Source organism: Amphiprion ocellaris, chromosome 20 (assembly GCF_022539595.1).
Source record: "Amphiprion ocellaris isolate individual 3 ecotype Okinawa chromosome 20, ASM2253959v1, whole genome shotgun sequence".
Lineage (NCBI taxonomy): Eukaryota > Metazoa > Chordata > Actinopteri > Pomacentridae > Amphiprion > Amphiprion ocellaris.
Window position 1 is genome coordinate 24164993 of NC_072785.1, and position 20074 is coordinate 24185066.

General features: G+C 40.6%; 2 protein-coding genes across 9 annotated transcripts in view; both read right to left on the minus strand.

The window, feature by feature from the left end:
- Nucleotides 1-7266, minus strand: part of LOC129347779 (putative uncharacterized protein C6orf183) — a 23364-nt gene extending 16098 nt beyond the window's left edge. For 3 of the 8 annotated variants that reach the window (XM_055006038.1, XM_055006037.1, XM_055006036.1), the window contains exons 1-5: nucleotides 6701-7266; nucleotides 4077-4149; nucleotides 3796-3906; nucleotides 3567-3680; nucleotides 6-164 (exon numbers count right to left, since the gene is read on the minus strand). In XM_055006038.1, the coding sequence (XP_054862013.1) occupies nucleotides 69-164; nucleotides 3567-3680; nucleotides 3796-3906; nucleotides 4077-4149; nucleotides 6701-6831 (525 nt within the window). In that variant the 5' untranslated portion in view covers nucleotides 6832-7266 and the 3' untranslated portion in view covers nucleotides 6-68. Of the gene's footprint in view, nucleotides 1-5; nucleotides 3681-3795; nucleotides 3907-4076; nucleotides 4150-6700 lie in introns of those variants that run through there. The other 5 variants (XM_055006033.1, XM_055006039.1, XM_055006032.1 and 2 more) reach the window with 3 other exon arrangements.
- A 139-nt stretch (nucleotides 7267-7405) lies between these two features.
- foxo3a (forkhead box O3A) lies at nucleotides 7406-19742 on the minus strand. Its single transcript, XM_023285522.3, has 2 exons — nucleotides 18401-19742; nucleotides 7406-10606 (listed from the first exon to the last, which is right to left on the minus strand). The coding sequence occupies exons 1-2, from the start codon at nucleotides 18968-18970 to the stop codon at nucleotides 9314-9316; spliced, it is 1863 nt and encodes a 620-aa protein (XP_023141290.2). The 5' UTR covers nucleotides 18971-19742; the 3' UTR covers nucleotides 7406-9313.
- Nucleotides 19743-20074: the final 332 nt, after the last annotated feature.

Below are 20074 nucleotides of genomic sequence, written 5' to 3' on the forward strand. Positions count from 1 at the left end.
CCCACCTGAGGGAGACGCTGTCTAAGATCTCAAGGCTGCTTGGTCGTGGTCTTTCTGGCACGTACTCTTCAAAGATGAGCCGGGAAGTTAAACACTGATGGAATGACACCAGGTCTAAGCCGACAAACTTCCACTTCCTCCTCAACCCATAGTCTCTGGGAAACCTACATGGAGTAAGAAAAGTAGACAGAGAAGTAAGTAAGTCTGTACACAACATATTAAAAAAGAAATCATGCTAATAAATTAAGTACAAAGAACCGAATTCGCCAATATACTGGAGACCAGAGCTATTTAATTTGATAAGTATAACCTTGTTTACTAACATTTCAATTATTTGAGAGCAGTCCTAAAGAACTGCCTGTAATCCCAATCATAAAATGGGTTTGGAGGAAGAACATAGATGGTAATCTGAATATACATGAGTTAGGCTTTATAACTACTATTGGTAGCATTGGTGGTAGTAATAGCAATGTGACTATTAACTACTGCTGCTGATACTGGCACTGCTACTACAAATTGTAATACTATTACAAATGCTGATACTACTTCTACGACTCTAACAGCTGTTTATACTACTACTGCTGCTTGTACTTTTAGTATTACTACTACTGCTTCTACAACTATACTACAGCTACTATTAATCGTCTGGTATTTGGTTGTCAAGCTGCTAGCTCGCCTTAGTGTTTTGCTAGTGGCTAACTAGTTAGCTCTCATAGTCTGGAAGCTCTCAACAAGATTTCATAATGAAAAAAGAGCCAAAAACTATTCTTACCTATGAAAAGTCATTCCAAGCTTCCTTGTCTCCATCGTATGACGTAGTGTGTAATTGTATGCAGCACAGTGAGCCGGCATACTTCTTGTTTCCGTTTTCACGCCGTCTACATCAACGGAATGCACTGAAACTTTGCCCCCACTAGCTTAGCCTCGTTGTAGCACGCAGCTCAAAGGGGCGTGTCCTATCTACTCATTCATATCTATGAGAACAATGGTGGCTACACATAAGGACGCCTGAGGTTGATTAGCTGCGTAAATACCATTATATACAGTCTATGGTAAATACGTATGTGAATCGCATCATTGGCTGCAGCAGCCAGTCACCGGTCACTCACTGACTCACATTGAAAAATAGCACAGAATGAATTGTTACTTGTTTATTTTATTTACAATTTAGGTTGGATTTTTTTTGTGTGTGTGTGTGCAGCACAGATTTTCTGTGCACAGACCGTGTCGGCAGTGCGCAATTGCGCACGCGCCCAGCTTAGAGGGAACAGTGTATACATCTATATTTTATATTAGAAATCTTGGTTGAAAAATAGCTAAGAGATTGTGATCAACCCATATGACCCAAATAAAAAGAGTTTCGAGAAGAAAGCACACCGAAACAAGAAATGTTGACAGCTGCATACTAGATTTAGCTCATTAGGACCAATTTGGAGTTTTTTCATGACCTTAGAATCAGGAAAATGAAGCAAAAATAATCTCACCACAAAGTCACATCATGTCATCTTTATCAGCAGATGTAGATGCTCGGTTGTTTTGAAACTTTAAATGTTCGAATTTCTTTCAGTGAGATTATTTCGGAACAAAAAAAAAGTTCACTTTTTGCAAGAGCTGAACCAAAAGATCTCCATAGCAAGAAAAGGCCAGGATCTCACAGCGTCACCAAAATAAAATAAAATAAAATAAAATAAAATAAAATTAAATTAAATTAAATTAAATTAAATTAAATTAAATTAAATTAAATTAAATTAAATTAAATTAAATTAAGTTAAATTTATTTCAATTAATTTCCAGGTTAGAGGTGAAATAAAAAATGAATAAACAAATTTTAAAAAGATGATGCTGTCACAGTTGGCTGTTTTTGTATTTAACTGCCTGTTTTCTGACCTCATCATCTATGCTTTTATTTTTTAATCAGGCTCTTCAAAATATCCAAAATCTGAAAATATAACTTGTACCTGAAAAAATGTTTTGAGAATTTTTTTTTTCATCTAAATGTTGCAGAGCAATAATTGATAAAATACTTTGGTAGCAGCAGCAGTGTGTAGACTTTGTGTTTTTTCTTTTTGTTCTTGTCAATATTCTGTCAATGACTATTCCTGACTTTACTGACTTCCCCAAATATTTTTCCAGCACTATAATCGGACAAATATTTCTGCAGGTACACAAGAAAAATCAAAATCTAACAGACAGATTTCCATAAGATTCACTGGGTGCTTTCAGTTTTCAGCATCACTTCAGCACCAGCATTCCTCTATTTTACTGTAATTTATATTTCACTCATCATTTGCAGGCAATGAAAGAGAAAGAGAACATCCTCCTGCAATATATTTTGATGTATTAATACATTAGCAAAAGAAAAATGCCTATGTAGTTGTGATTTTGCTGTTGTTCTGAGCTTCAACAACACATAGAAAAGGTTAAAATCTTGCAGTTTTTGTGAAGTTCTGCAACAAAATGTCACAAAAGAACCTGTTTTTGCTCACTTTAATTACACTAAACTAAATTGTCCTTTAACAGTTTTAATATACTTTTCTGTTTCAAACTGACTCTATTTTGATTTAATTATCAAACAAAATCCCCAATATACTTTCAGATTTATTGGCTGCTTCTCTTTTATTTTAAATCTTGATTAAAAACAGATTAAAAAGCAGGAAAATGAGCTGTGGCACATTATAATATCTAACATTTAACATAACATATAAAAGCTAATATCTTCTATTTTAGTGTAGGTATCCAATAAAATGTCACAAATGAACTTCTCTTTCCTCTGTTTTTCACTTTAAGTACACGCAAAAATCATTTTAATTAAGATTTTCTTTTAGTATTTATAGTACACCTCAGTTGCTGAACTTCTTTGATTTAATTATCACTAAAACATCCCCAATATTCTTTCACACTTGTGCGCTTCCTCTGTTGTATTTTAACTCTCAATACGGCAGATTAAAAAGCAGTAAAATGAGCTGTGGCACATTATAATATCTAACATAACATATAAAAGCTAATATCTTGTATTTTTGTGTAGTTATCCAATAAAATGTCAGAAATGAACCTCTCTTGGCTCCTTTTTTCACTTTAATTGCACTAAAAGCCCTTGAATGTGGATTTTATTTTAATATTTGCAATATAGTTGCATTTCTGAACTTTAATTTTGATTTAAATACAGACGTATAATGTTTAATGCAAACAGGAAATAGCAAGATATGAGATGTACAGACATGTAGCAAGTAGTAGCTAATTAGTTATACTTCATCCTAATTGTTTTTTGACGTTATTTTAGGTTATTTTCTCTTTTGCCTTTATGATATGTCAGCATGTCTGACATAAATCAAATATAATAAATCAATGTAATATAAATATCAATGAAGCATTACATTTCTTTCTGCTTTTAAATACATTCTGTGAGGCTTCTCTGCTGAATCTGTCTTATTCTAAATCTTAATGCGGCTGATGCAGATTTAAAAGCAGAAAATATTTTTACTGGTCTGTGGCACAAACCAGTAAAAATCAGAGCATGAGCATTCATTTAATTGTTTTGAAGCATTGTTATACTCAAGTTCGGTAACCTTGTAATGAGGATAAAGCTTCTCGATGACGCCGGTGTGGCGACAGAATCTCCTCCATCTCAGCATGAGTTGATATTTGATCTGAGCCAGGTGATACGATCTGTCCATGAAGAACTGGAGGGAAAAATCACTGAAGATCACTCTCTCATTTAGTTTTTTTTTCCCATTCCCAGTCTGCTTTTTTCTTTCTTTCTTTTAAAAATGGCCTTTTATTGCCATTTGTCCTCACCTGGTGCAGCAGAAGCAGCAGATTTTCAGGACTGTATTCTAAACTCCAGCAGCTCTGCAGCTCTTCCTGCATGACGTCAGCCGCAGACTGAACCCGCGAAGCTTCAGCCACCTGAAACCAGGAGAAAAAGCAAACCAAAGAAAGGGAGAGTGAGTTTTTGAGAAGCTACATGATCAACTTTGAATACGATCCTCACATTTTAAAGCTTTTCATTTGTAGAAACCGACCAGTTAACTCTCTGTATTCTCCATGTTGTAATAAAAATGAGTTTTCAGACTCACCTGCAGCTCCCTCCTCAGTGCATGTTCCCTCTCCAGACGAAAGAAGGAAACATCTTTGGGAGGTGGAACAGAGCTGAAAGAAAACTTTAAAGTTAATTAAACCTGGAAAGCTTTATTGTAGAATTTAAAATGAGATTATACAACTTTTAAAAATTAAATAACTAATTGAAACATTGAAATCACGAGCAATAAAAAGCACATTGCTCAGTTAAACATGCTATAGCTTTAAGCAGATTGCTCTACCTTTTCTTTAACTGGGTGGGTAAAAAAATAATTTTTGTCAAATCTTAAGACACAGACAACACTCTTTAGAAATAAATACTATGACCAGTAATGATTATCACTGCACACAACCCTGCTCATGTATGCTTTTTGTGAGTATACATATGTGCATGACCTAAATGAGGAAAAATTTGTTTGAAATTAAAGAATAAGATTGAGCTAAAATTAAAGACAAAAAATTAGAGAATTAAAGAATTAGAGAGACGACATGACACCAAAGAACCAGACAGCTAAAACTGAAATAAAACAAGAGAGAACATCTAAAATAAACAGGACATAATACATAATAGAACACTCAGACTAAATAAAGCTGAAAGTAAACTTCACATAAAAGCAAGTCTATAAATGTAGGTTTTAAGAAGTGATTTTAAAAAAAGTTAGTGGACTACCGTATTTTTAATCCAAACATTAAAGGTATCCAAAGTACTTTCTAGTTCAAATATTATGATACGTGTTACCAAATTAACTGGGCAAATAAATAACATAGTAGGGTTGAGACGCTATAATTTTATTTATGGTGTTATTTTACTGGAGTAATTTACAAAATGGGGATTAAAACCCAATAAAACTTACATAAAGTACTACTTTATTGAATTATAACACATATTATGACTAAGACCCTACAGTGTTAAGTATTGGAGAATAACCTCACTAGTGTAATAATGTAGCTAAAAACCCACTGTATTAGAAATTAGACAATTTAATCTAATTAATATAAACACTGGGATGAAGACAGCAGCATTTGTAACTATGGAGACTAAAATCGTTATTTAGAGCTAAAGTTTACATTAAAAATATAGAAAAAAGATGTATCCTAGCAGCAATCAAAAGGCCTTTAATGGGGAAACCTTCCTTTTTATAGGCGCTACACAAGGTAAAGGATGGGTGACAAATTTAGCTGATTTGAAGAGGAACCAAAGGTGATAATGCCCCTATTTATGTGCTTTTTGTTTCTTATTGTACCAAATTTAAAAAAAAAAAAAAAAAAAAGAAAATTTGAGTTTATGTTTCATTCCAGAATTGGAGAACATTTTGGCTTCAAAATTTTTGCAGAATAAACCTCTTTTTTCATCAGTGATAGGTGATAAACTATCACAAGTTTGATTCTCTAAGCTTACACATCAATGGTACCATTTTTATTCCATGTTTTATTTGTTGTTTGCAAACCCTACGTTAATCACAGTAACAGGGTTGCTAATCCATGCTAATGTTAGCTTTCTCTCAGGAGTAGAAACCAGATATTTAGGTAGCTGTTACTGCTGACCAAGAGGACAAACTTAAAAATTTAAAAGAGTAAATAAAAAAGGAAAAAGAATTAGTCTTTTCCTGATAATATGCATAACAGGGTTGCATGAGGTAGAGCGAGACATTCAATAAAGGCCAACAATGTTATGAAAATATGAAAAATAGAACTGAGGACATAGCTTTGCTCTACACATTCTTTTGGAAAACTGTTTGATGATGTTAATTCCAGTGTATCATGCGATTCACTCTTTTTATGTCTATTTTATTTTTAAAATGGGACAGTCTGTATTAATGTGCATTTCCTTGTAAATACGAGAGATTGTAGCTGTACGGCTAATTTCCATCTCGTGTCCATTGGCAGATCAAAAATAAAGAAATTATAAATAACATAAAACCATAACTGAACAAAGACAAACAAAAAAGAAAAACAAGCACCAAGCAATAACACGTCGTGTACATAAAAGACTAAAGCTGGGGGACCAAGGCAAGCGACCAAGCAGTAATTAATTAACATTCTTTTTCTTCTGCCAGCTAAAAAGGTTATACTAACAGGGTTGTTCTGGGACACACGTTCCACGCATAATAATTATTATTTATAATATTATGTTGATTTTAAAAAATGTTCCCACAACTACAAAAGACATCAATGAAAAAAATCATACTGAAGAAAGAAGGAGGTTTAAATTTCATTTTAGCTGTTTTGAGATTAAATTTGGTCATGAGGGAGGTGGGACAAGAGAAAAACGACATTTTAGCGGAAACTCCAGACTTATTTGGTATTTTAAAAAATCTTTTCAAGCATTCATTTCTCCTAGTTTTTTTTTTTTTTTTTTTTTTTTTTTTTACACAACAACTGCATGTTTTAGTATTTTGTACATGGATTATTTGAAATTTAATGGGCGGGATGTAAAATGTCCTCCAGTTCTGGAATGACCCTTAAGGTGAGCAAAAAGAACATGAAAGCATCAGATCTGCACATACATCATTCTGCATAGTGAAGGTCAGAAATCCAAGTGAAGCTTTAAATTCCACCTATGCCAAGAATAACCTGGAAGTGCATCAGACACAGATTTCACATGGAAAAATCATCATCAGACCTGTAAGAGTTGGCCGTCCCTGCTCCTCGTGGAAACCCATTCTCCTCGATTTCCGCCCTGAGAGCTGCGAGTTGATGCGACAGCTCTGCCTCCATCTGCTTCACTTTAACCGACGAGGAAACTCTGTACATGGCCTCCGCTCAGTCAGGATTAACAACCTCAGAGAACTCGGAAACTGAACTCTAAACAGTTTAAAAATACGCCTCCGTCGCTTCTGCTAAATCTCTGCCTCGGTGCTGATTTGTTGTGGTGTATCCATGGAGACCAACATCCATGCAACCAGACTTCCTCTTTCATTTCCTGGCCTCCATCTGGAGTCAGACTGGATCTAAACTCTAGAGGGCTCCAGCGGGTCACTGAAGGCATCCTTTTGTTGGGATGATGTGTCAGTGCCAGTTCTTTTTCAGAAACTCACCAGAGAAAAGCAAATATCTGCAAAACATGACATGTAAATGTGAAATCGAACACTGCATCAGCTGTTGAGGAGCACATACCTCAGCAATCACACCTCCTGCATTTATTAAAACCCCAATTTAATCTCATCTGGTCCATTCTTCTTGGAAACAGTGCGTGATTGGTTCTGAGCTTGTGATGTGATTATCCAACAGCAAATCACCTCTGCAGTCAAGTCTGCAGCTGATTAATTCCTCCAGGGACTGAAATAATAATAAAAAAAAAATTAAAAAAAACATCAAAAACTCCAGATTTTCAGTCGTTCTTTAAGCTTTATTTACATGCACCATCTCTGATAAAACCAAGAGAAGATTCGGAATCACAACTGGCAACTTGATGTCACTTGTTTGTTTTGTAGGAGCAATAGGAAGAAATGAAATGTGGGACGTTGGCAGTGAGTTTGACTCAAAAATACTCATCTTTTAAGATGCGACAAAAAAATTGAGCTGTGCAAAATTTATTTAAAGGCTAAGCCATTGGGATTTAGTATTTAAACTGTTAAAGTCAACACGTCTGGGTGTAACGTTTGGATTTCCAACTCTAATGGCTCACAGAATTTCAGGGACCATTTGGCATTCGTCCCGATCAATAACCAATCGAGGAGGTCAAATGTAGGTTAATCTGAAAGGACAAACGAATAAAAGTCATTCTATGCAGCTCTGTACATGGAGGGCAACAAGAAGTAGGAGGAAAATGAAATAAACCAAATACGTGTCCTTTACAATGGTCAAGGTCAAATTAGCAAGAAGACATATTCACCCTAAACGTCCTGTGTTAAAAAAACAAACAAAAAAAACAAAGTAAACTTAAAAAACATCATCCTGCTGTTCCTACAAAACTGTGCTGATGTTTTGTTGTTTTTTTTTGCCCTTATAGCACTTGTTCCTAATATCTATGTACTGTATATCCTCTTGTTTCCACTTATTTAAATGCAGAAAAAAATTTGGCAATATTTAAAATACTGGCTCTAAGAAACTACACACCTTCCTGCTCGCACAGGGTTGGAAACACTTCTTTTTCCCCCCAGCACCTGCTATAGTGCTGATAACAAAGGAGAGGCTACTGACGCTGCCACTCCCCGCTATCTTTGTATTTATAGCACCAAGAACGCCTCCAAATTAACACCAAAAATGTCTTAATCTAGTGCTGTGGCTTCACTCCGTGTGGTTACTTTAATGCAAATAGTCCTAAGTGTTTGCTAATGCGAAACGGTGTCGACTAGAACTAAACCATGTCCCTAATTCTTTGTACAGAGCAGTACTTTTCCAACGGTACGGCGAAAGGGAAAAGGAGGAGGGAAACGGTGAAAAGGGATCTGCAGCAGAAACATCTTAGTATCAGTACTTCAGTAATTAACGCACCGCTTCAGAAGGAACAGAATTCACAGTAATGTCACTAAAAATCACAGGGTAAAATCTGCTTCTTTTTTTTTTTTTACAAATTAAAAAAACAGAAAACGTTACATACAAAAACCACACAATGTAGATCAGTTCACATCTTGATAACATATTAACTTCTACAAGATTGATATTTGGTGACTCGGTGCATCAATGGGGGGGGGGAGAAAAGCTTGTCATTAACATTTTTTTTTTTTTTTTAAATCTTTTAGTCCATTTAAGCTACAGCTCTTAAAAGAACCAAAAAAAAAAAAAAAAGAAAAGAAGCTTGTCAAGTATCCACCGCTCGAGCATAATAGTGTAACATTCTCTGCAGCTTTTTTTCTGTAAACAGGCTGTCGGCAAACAACAGGCCGACAGCTGGTTTGGCAAAAAATGTTTTTTTTTGTGTTTTTTTTAAGGTATGAAAGGGTGTGAAAGAGGAGAGAAAGCAGAGTGAAATTCATCTTCAGTTTCATGTATCACTTTGTGACATGAGTGATTCCCTGAGACTAACACGAGTTGATGCTTTCCATATAAACAAAATGTCCCGCACTTTCATTCCAGTCTCTACTACCGTCCAGGCATCGGTCTTTTCAAAGATTAATTTCTCTCCACTGCGAAGACACCAATACAGTACCGAATGTAATGTCTCACCTTAAAAATAATGGAAAGCAAAAATACTACATAAATACACTTTTACAAAGTTCTTTCTTCCCTCTACTTGCACAATGCAGGACAATGAACCCCAATTTACACTTCCCCCGATTCTAGTTCCGACTTCTCAGCTTGGCACCCAGCTCTGGGGCGACGTCTGTTTGGAGCTGGAGAAACTTCCTGAATTCCTGTTGGCGTTCTGGGCGGAGGTGAGGCGAGAGTCGAAGCTGAGATCCAGGCAATCCGCGTCCATCAGTTCGTTGCGGATGATGGAGTCCATGTCGCACTCCAGGCTGCCGTTGAAGACGTCGAGGTCCAGGTCAGCGGGAAAGCGGTCCTGGCTGAGCTGCATAGAGGCGTTCTTACTGGGAGACTTCAGCTGCTTGGTGTCGGCGTGGCCGGCGTCGTGGTCGGAGGTCGACAAGCCAGCTTGCCAACCAGGCACTGAAGAGCTTTGGGCCTGACCGGCGCCGGTGTGGTTCACCAGCACGTGGTCCTTGCGGAGCAGCATGGCGTTTCGGCGGGAGTTCTGCAGGGCGATGGCGGTGCTGGCCTGCGACATCAGAGGGTCGGACTGGGTGAGCATGACGTTGCTGTGGCTGTGGGAGTCCAGGCTGAGCAGATCCTGCAGCGTCTGGTGGTCGCCGAAGTGGGAGATGCAGGAGAAGGTGGTCTGCTTGTTCTCCTGGATGGTCTGCATGGGCGACTGCCGGAGGCTCGTGATGGACGGAGGGCTGAACAGGGGGTTCGGCCCGTAGCTGCCAGATGGGCTACCCAGGCTGCTTCCCGAGCAGCTGAAGGTAAACACCGAGCTCCCCTGACCGTTGGCTCCATTGTCTTCCTCTCCAGGAGGAGGCTGCTGGGACGCTGTCAGGCTGATATTGTCTAAAAGATCATCCATCAGGTTGTCAGAGAGCCCGTCGTTGAGGTTCATGGTACCTGCCAGGTCGGAGAGTCCCGTGTGGCCCGTGGACGGCGACATGCTGCTGGGGCTGGAGTACAGCATCGGGGAGAGGGGCGAGTCGTCGTCGGGCACCTCGTCCAGCTCCAGGTTGGCCAGGATCGGGGACAGACGACCGCTGAGTGTGCTGGCGTTGGAGTTGGTCCGGGAGCGGAAGTCTGTCCAGGCATCCAGCTCGTCGCTGCTGCGGGAGGTGGGACTTCCTGTCCACTTGGAGAGGCTGGACGAGCTCTCGGAGCTGCCGTCTTGAGCGGCCTGCAGCGAGGCCTTCTTCTTAGTGGCTCGTCCCCGGGCTCCTTTGATGTACTTACTGTTATCCATAGAAACGGCCCGTCGTCGGGGAGCTTTGCCACCTTTCCCGCCTTCTGGGTTGACCATCCACCAGGAGCTTTTCCCTGATCCTTCATTCTGGACCTTTACAAAACGACTATGGAGGGACAGATTGTGTCGGATGGAATTCTGCAATAAAAATGAATGAAAACAGTTAAAGTATGTTCATAATTAATTAAATTGTGCCAAATATGATTCCCTTTGTCTTAGAAAATATTTGTATTACTACACAACAAGCTTAAAAGAGAATTACACAGATTATATGTTACCCAAATGAGTTATTTTGAGTTATTTTACCAGCCTTGAGGAAAACTACTCAATCGTAAAAGCAGTTATATACAGTTTTTTGTGGTTTTGGGCTTCAAGACATTGGGAACTATTTGGACAAAAAGCCTCTGAACTATGTGGCTGTCTACCAGGCAATGGAAGTCTAATGAAAAGAAGCTGCTAACTACATTATGAGAAATGTAGGATCCAGCATTTTTGGAAGTTCACTCATACTACAGACTAAAAGTCAGATTCTGCTGCATCTGTTTAAACAGTTACTGTGACTCAATACTAAAGTAAGAACTCCTATTAAGGACAAATATGGTTTATTTAAACAACTTAAGTCTCATAATTGTTGGGACCTGGGAACACGATGGCATTGTTGCAACACCGTCCTACAAAAGCCAGACCAGAGTAACTGAGGGAAAATGAAATGGAAGCGACCCCATTTGAACTGTGGTTAACTGTGTCACTTGTAGTAATTTGTTCTAGCGGTTGACCGATTATTGAGTCACACACACTACTGGTCAAAAGTTTGGGGTCACCCAAACAATTCCATGTTTTCCATGAAAACTCACACTTTTATTCATGTGCCAACATAATTGCACAAGGGTTTTCTAATCATCAATTAGTCTTTCAGCACCATTAGCTAACACAATGTAGCATTAGAACACAGGAGTGATGGTTGCTGGAAATGTTCCTCTGTACCCCTATGTCGATATTCCATTAAAAATCAGTCGTTTCCAGCTTAAATAGTCATTTACAACATTAACAATGTCTAGACTGTTTTCTTTATTGAGTTTTTGAAGATGTTGTAAGTAAAAATCTGTGACATGTTGTTCTATAAGAAAACTTGCTTAAATCTACACTGTAAATCATCGTGGCATTTCCTCAGAATCGCTTTATTCTTGTCGTCACATTTAAAAATTTGCCAAAAATAAACTATTTGCAGGAACCACATTCTGCAAGAATTGAAAAATTCTTTGCTTCTCAATGCAACTGTGAAGCCATTAGTGACTCAGCTGCCCCCAACAGTCAAATGGCAAAAATTCTGGGACTTTATGACTGAACTCAGTTGAACTGCAGACTGTGTTTACACAGAGCACAGAGGAGACAAGTATAAAAAGAAATTAAAATCTAAATTGTAAAATGCCAGCAGTATGTAAATCCACCATTTTGTAAGCATTAGTAGCATCTGGAAAAATGTTGCACATGTTGATTGCAGGTTTTTTAAGTTTTTATGAAATAAGTAATAGAGGAAATACAATTTTCACATTTCTTTTAGTGTTTATGGCAAAATAACCATCTTATATTGCACAGAGAACATTTTTTAGGTTTCATACTTCTAGCTATGGTTGTGCAGGACTTTATATTGCATTAAAAACGAGCCCACAATTAGTAAAAATGTGACAGGAGGCAAAAACAGAAAGAAACTACTTGGGGTTCAGAAGGTTAAAACTGTCCTACTTTGGCTCTGATCCAGTCACCTCTCTGTTTCTGTAGTTGCCACTCTTCGGTCTCGAGTGATGTCCAACGCACCATACTATCTGACTGGTCATGAATCATAGAAATAGTCTATCAACACTCGAGATTAAACAGAAAAAGTGTTCTTTTCATTAATATCTGTAGACAAACAAAGGCATTTCAAATGCATTTTCTGTTGGGAGTTTATGTTCTTCTAAATTCGACACCATGATTTTAATATTTATTTCAAATGTGTATCAGTCAACTGGATTACCAACAATCACCATCACTATTGACTGTTGAAACCATCATATATGTTGAATTATAATTATATAAACATCTACCACGGTATCCTATTCTTCTGTGCATGAGACAGATTTTGATCAGAAATTATAATTTTTTTTGGTCACATTTGTTCCCCTCTAGGCAGAGAATAAAGACTAATAACAGGCAATGCCAAACATCCAAAGCAAACAGACAATTGAGGGTTTTTTTGCTAAACTATCTACTAAAACAGAGCACTGTGAACCGCTGTAACACTGCAGTGTCTTCTAAGAGACATTTCTTCTTTGCACCTCACACTGTGACCTATTTCTGGCTGCTCAGAAAGGTCTACAGGATTTCCCTGGAGATGTTCCCAACCATGTACGAAATTAAACAGCTGGAGCCTGCACAACCAGCCCGTCACACTTCAGCAGCAGGAGGAGAAACTCGGCACTGATCTCTGCAAACCGAAGGCCGACTTCACTGGGAGAGGGTGCAGCGTAATTCTCTTAAGCTTGAATTAACTTGAGCAAACCGGGGTCCCGTTTAAATCCATCTCTCGGAAGATTAAACTAATCAAACGGGCTCACATGTACAAACTGCAGCCAGAGAATATGGATCCTGGACAGGCAGCTGTGGAGGAGGTTCGTCTCCGGCTCTGTGATGACAGAGATCAGAAACGAACGGCGGCCGCAGTTTTCCTCTGAAGGCTCTGAGTCAATGGAATGACCTGCTGACTTCAAACTTCCAGCAAAGCCCTCGCTTCAAGCCAATTAAAGGATTAGGTCAACAAGCAAACACTTTCATCTCTTACAACAACAAAGCGCATGAGAGAAATATAACTAGCGGACAACTTGCTGCTGTTTTCCATCTAAACCACCTTAAGTTAGCTGGAAACACTCAGGGCTCACTCCAAATTAAGCAAAGATTGTCCAGCTAGATTTAATCTCTGACTTTCAAGGAGACTGCCGGGAACAATTTCAACAAATCCCATAAAAAGATGAGAATGTAGAGCCTGCTAGTCCATGTAATAACTTCCAACTTCCCGTCACAGGCCCACTGAGGACGCAAATCTTCAAATAAACGACAAAGTTTAACATATTTGTGGCTTTCGTGGCTGTACGGTGAATATTAAGCCGGTTAGCTTAACGTTAAGAACATAAACAGGGAAACAACTAGCTTGTCTCCATTCATTACCATTGACTGTAAATAAGGACAGACGATCCCTCCATGACGTCACCCAAAGGTAGGTTCCCCAAGAACAATTTTGAAGCTCAGTCTGGCGCCTTCGGACGTCACCATCTTGGCAGCGCCAGACTCCTCCTAACACCGTGCTAATCCAAAATTGAGCAAAGCATTGGAGCGAAAGTGGAGCTGACCTTATGACAGCAGTCATCTGTTAATTACGCATAACTTTAAGCTGGAATACAATTTAAGCAGGTTAGGTAAACCAAAACTCACCGCCGTGCAGCCGTCATGAACGTGGGAAACCGGGTATGGAGACCAAAGGGTTTCTTGTACCAGGCTGTAAATGTGTTTATTTCTGCTCTAAAGCTCAGCATTTTAACATGGGGGTCTATGGGGATTGACTCACTTATGGAGTCAGCCTCAAGTGGACGCTGAAGGAACTGCAACGCTTGTCCATAAAATGTTTTTCCCCTGTGGTTTAAGAACTGATTAGAGAAATAAAATATTAGAGATCATCAAGGATTGGTGAACTTTAGAGGAGCTTGTTGTTATTTTTAGGGCAGAGCTAGGCGCTACCTCAGTTTCAGGTCCTTTTGCTAAGCTAAGCTAGCCATCTGCTAAGGGTAGCTTCATATTTACTGGAGCCGAACTGATAGGCTGGTCGCCCGATTTTACCACTCAGCATTGGCCAATCGCAGATATGTTTGCATCTGTGTATATGTTATCAGATACGATTGCATTTGAAATCTTGTTAGTAACTTTAGAAAAAAGGGGGCAAATTTAGAAATAGTGGCAGCACAGTTTGTCTAGCAGAGGAGCTCCATTGTTTAAAATACTCTTAGCACCGTCTGCAGCACATGTAGCAGATGCTGGTGTGGAGTCAAGCGGTGACTTAAAGCTAACTACTTCACAAAATGCATTGCTTGAAAGTTGATTAACACTGACCCCATTATTTTCTCTTTTTAATCTAAGATTGGAATTTTTCACTGCCAAAAATCAGTATCAGACCCAAGAATCAGCATCAGGCTCTATTTATGTTACAGACATGAGCAACAATCTTCTTATCTAATTCAAAGCATATTTCCCAAAATGCTAAATTATTCCTTTGAAAACTGCTCACAAATATTATAAGTTATGGAAAAGGCTCAGGACTGTACACAGAAGTTTTAAACAGCATTACTCAAACTGTAGGAAAAGCTGCATTTACTTGGTACTATTTTAAACTGTGAATTAATATGTGGCATTTAGTTTTCCCAGCAGTAGGAGTGTATGTGTGAAATTGTCTTAAAATAAAGTACTATGGTCACTTTTATGGAAATAAAGAAAAGTGCAGAAAAATACAATTGCACAGAGATTGTGCACAACAATAGAGGTTTATGTTTTTCTGTGGGATTTGCTGACCGTAAGTAAAATATACCACAACGTTTATCCTCAAACTCATCTGACTCCCATGTGGCTTTCACCAAATCCTGCACATTTCCTCGTCAGCTGGAATGTGTCCATTTCCATTAGCTGTGTTTATAACCGGAGGGCTGAGCGGATAATTAGAAGCAGATAAATCTCTGATTGTTTGATGAAGAGTGCCAAGAAGATGAAGAGAGCGCTCCAAATGTCACAGCAGTGCAGGTGTTAATAAAACACACAGAGGGGGAAGCATCTCCGAGTGTTCAGACGCTGTTTGCTTTTGATTTCCTTTATTTTATTCTCTTTTGCCAGCACCTGTGACTGGACAGGATATGGATGTTATTTAAGATTTTAAAGACAAATATGAGGGAATTTTGCAGCAAGAAAGAGCAAATCCTTTAAAAATGTGGCTTAAAATGTGCACAAATGCCTCTAAAATACCTCCCTATGTAAACAGCTGAGACATTTCTACAATAAAGAGGCAAATTTAGCTTTTTGTGCATGCACAGCACAAACCCCCAACTGACAGGTTCTGCTGCTGTCGTGACTTACGGCATCTACAGAGGTAACCATCAGGTCACGACTCCCACATTATAAATATGGCCGAGGCTCGAGGCTGAGGCTTTTAGCACCCCTTTGCTGGCGCTCCCATGTTTCGGATATGGCATCAATAAACAATTATCGGAGGCTGCTCTGCTGTTTGTGCACCATCAAATGTGCAACCAAATTGCATTTTAATTATCTGATGATATTTCAGCTTCTCTGCAAAGCAATTTGGCCAATATTTGTCACTTTAAATGCGCTCTAAAAATAAACCAAATCCCCCTTTCCCCCGCTCCGACTATTCAAATCAGACCAAACTGTGGATTTCTGCTTCAGTCACGCTGCAAATAAAAACATCTTCTGATTAACTTTCTCGCCTGATTTCACTCAAGCTGTCGGCTATGTTAATGTTTGCTCAGGTGCACCGTGGAATAAAAGAACCAGAGCTGGTTTGGCCAGTTTATGGTCTGATTAATACTCTGAGATCCACGTCCTCTGCAGCTGCATTTAGTTCTTTTGTTGACAAATCTGAGAATATATGATTGAAACTGACTTATTTTCTCTTTTTCCTCTCTGAATACATACTTTTAAAGCACATCTATGCTAATTGTGTCTGATAGCACTGAATAACTGTGTATAAAAGCTATTTCACTACATGAATCCCATCATAAATACAACTAAACGTCCACTAAAGACACTGTGGCGCAAAAATTAACCATGATCAAATATATTCGACTTAAATGTAGCAAAAATGGTCAAATTCATAACACTGACAAAGAAACTGATACAGATGGAGCAGGTGGAAATCAATATTTCTATCAGCAACAAGTTCTAACTAATCAGAATTCACTGTTTATAGTGTCAGCATCACACTTGTCAACAAGGCCGAGCCAAAAAATTGCAACCTATTCGTCATCCATTGAGCTATGCAGACAGAAAACACAATAACAACACCTGTCCCGCTCAGTCTAATGCAATCCAATACAGCAGCCCTGCAGTAAATAAATAAACCATCGTGACACTTTTAGCTGCTTTGATGCACCTCTGTGGTCTTTTTGAGGCTGTAGCGTCGCATCGTCGGACCTCAAACATGACCAAAGCGTTAAATTCAGCCCTCAAAGAGTGAATATGAGAAACTTCACACCTCTAGATAATAAAGACTAGAGGATGTTGTTATAGTTGGAGGTAAGTTTTCCAGGACTGTGTGCAAAACAAAAACAAAACAACCAACCAAGGCCAACGGAGGTCAATGCATCCAGATAAGCTGCACAGGTGCGTACAGTATGAGCGGCGCTGCATTTAAAGATAAATCACAAAGAGCAAAACTCCTGCCTTCCCCTTCCCCCACAGCAGCCACAGCAGTGCTGCAGCACCCTTTGAGCAAAGCCTCGTTCTGAGCAGCGACTGGAGCGACGCCAGTTTAGCCGGAGCCAGATCCAAAGAGAAACACTGAGCTTCTCTCACACACTGCTACACACTGACCTACATAATTTATAGTCAGCTGATTGATTCTTGTGCCCGGGCCACATGAAAAAGACAGTGTGGCGACACAGCGAAGGGAAGAGCTGCTGGGTGATGATGGTGATGGTGGTGGTCATCCCATCCAGAATACCAAACTCTCAGTCTGGATGGTGAAAATTTAACCAGAGCCTGATGCTGCTGTGGCTCTGCTGAAGCCTCAGGTGTGACTGGTCTGAATTCAGGGCATTTCTGCACACAGGCGACCAACCTTTAAGCTGACGGCTGAATGTCACACAGCTACAAAGCATCTCCGAGGGACTGCTGATGTCAGCACATGTGAAAGCCTCAACATTAGCCCTTTTAATGTAGCCATCCACAGAAAAGAGCATCCGAACATGAATGAAAACTGACCGCCACTAATCTGAAGTATTAACTAACCAGCTGATCCGGTGCCAGATTAATCACTTATTAGCGTCGGTTTGTTGTGTATTTTTACATTCCCGTCAGCATCACAGGCATGAATTAAAAAGCACAATTTTAAATGTGATTTATCCAAGAAGACGCTTCCTGGAATCATCCTACATCCACACAGTTGTGCAGGATTACAAACCTACCCCTCCACCCTCCTCTTCCTCATCTAAATCCTGCAAAGCTCAAAGCTTTCATCAGACTTGATTCCATGACAGATGAATTGGTTTGGTCCAGGCCGAACTAATCCTGAAAATCAAACAGAAGCAGGGCCCCGGTGGAGCCTGGAAGAAGCCCGCTGTGCTGCAGTGTGAGCAGTTTGTCTGAAAGTGAAATCAACTTTGCATCGCCCGTTTTTGACTTTCATACTTGACACCTCAACGGATTTCTGCGTCACCTGGAATTTTTCAGATGCAACGGCGCGTGTAATTTGATGCACAATATTACTAGCATACTCCAATGTTTTGATAGCAGTAGCCTAGGTTATTTATTATGTTACACCAGCAGCCACATTCCCCCAATTCCCTGCACTGTCACCTAAATACACCCCATAATAAGGATCATTTCTGCATCTTATTGCTGTTTCTTTTTGCACAGTGTTATGTAAGGGATCAATAAAGTATTTCTGATTCTGATCTGTCTTGAATGTAAGATGTGTGAGCTACTGCATACCGTGAATTTCCCCTAAGAAAGAGTCTATCTAAAGCTAGAAACATCACCTCAAATGCTCCTCTGAATGGTGCATATAGCAACTTGTGCTGCTCCACGTCTACATCACCACCAGCTGTGTGCTTTGTGTGTCTTTACATGACCACAGTGTGCGCTTTGTTGTGATGACAGCACCACCAGCATGTCACTGCTCACCTTCCAGCCAGCAGAGCTGTTGCTGTCGCCTTTGTCCTTGAAATATGGCACAGACCTCACCATCCAGTCATAGATTTGGGACAAGGTCAGCCTCTTCTCGGGGGAGCTCTCGATGGCTTGGGTAATGAGGTCTGCATAGGAGTAGTTGCCCCAGGCATTCCTGCGGGCGGAGGACTTCCTCAGCTGCTGGGAGGCAGAGCCGCCCAGGGCTGCAGGGGGGGTCTGCGCCGAGGAAGGCGAGCCGTCGGCGGCCTCCTCCTTGCGGGGGCCGCGCTGGACCTCCACCGGCTGGGAGCTGGAGCCGCCGCCGCTGCTGCTGCTGCTGCTCGGCTCCCTGGGTTTGACGGCACCGCTGGCTTTCTGAGCGGCGCCGCTCCCGGAGCTCCCACCCTCCTCATCATCCTCCTCCTCAGGGATTACGTCAGTGTCATTGGCCCCGGGTTTGCCCGCAGCAGACTCCGGTCGAGGCAGCGGCCAAGTGCAGGAGCGCGGCCGCTTCTGGGGCTCGAAATCCGGATCTATCTCCACGTTGGAGGGCGGCTCGTCCCCGTTACGCGGCGCCTCAGCCATGTTAAACGCAATATCTCGGTCGCTGCACAAAGGGTTATAAAATCACTGGGGTCGCATTCCATCAATGTTGATGTGCAGGATTCAGGGGCAGTTTATTTACTCCGCTCGGTACGCAAATGTCCTGCGCTCCGCTCGCTCCCAGCACGTGTCCGTCCGTCCGTCCTCCTGCAAGGCGTCTATCCGCAGCGGGGCTGACCAGCATTAACAAAACATTGCCTTTTGTCGTGCACAGCCCACACCCTGCTTAACGTGCATTGCAATTGTTTTTTATCGCGATTTGTGCAGCAGCAGCAGCAAAGCGTCCGCGGAGAGTCTTGGAGGAATCCAGACGGCGTTCCTTCACAAGTCCTGCACCGCGATCCCGCATGACAAACACCCACCGAAAATGGAATAAAAATACCTCTACTGCCTCCACATCAGCTTCATCACTCCGCACACAGCTGCCATCTTGACCGTTTCCTTTCCCCCCCGCTAAGTTCTCCTAAATCGGCCGCGCAGGGAGCCGCCAGCCGCCGCGTCCAGATAGCATCAAGGCGGAGAGGAGGCTCCTCAAGGCCCCGCAGCTCCTTCACTGCCGCCGGAGAAATGTGGCGAGGATCAAATCCGCCCAGTTAGCAGCTGGAAGAAACACTGGTGTGCCCTGGCTGCGCGTCTGTGGCATCTTGGACGAGGCAGCACGGTGCCCTCCGTGTGGCCAGCAGCCTGCTCCATTCAATCTGCTGCTGCTGCGGTTGGCGCAAACGATCCGAGTCCAAGAGAAGACAAAAAAAAAAAAAGAAAAAAGAAAAAACACGATCCTGCCCCCTGGACTGACTGAAATTAAAGTGACAGTGTGGAGATGTCCGCTCAGCAGTGACATCACCTTTAAAGTCTCCACTGGAGCCCGAAAAGAGGCTCAGAAGCACCACTAAAACTGCAGCTGCTGGTTAAAAAGAGAAATAAATGCAATAAAATCATAAGAATGAAGCTACAAGTCTGGAAAAGCAGGATTTCACAAATACTGAGGGCATTCATTTATTATGAGACACCTTCAAACACAATCTAGAAAATAAAATAAACTTTTATTTATCGTGAATTATTATATTTTATTTTTTATGTATTTTT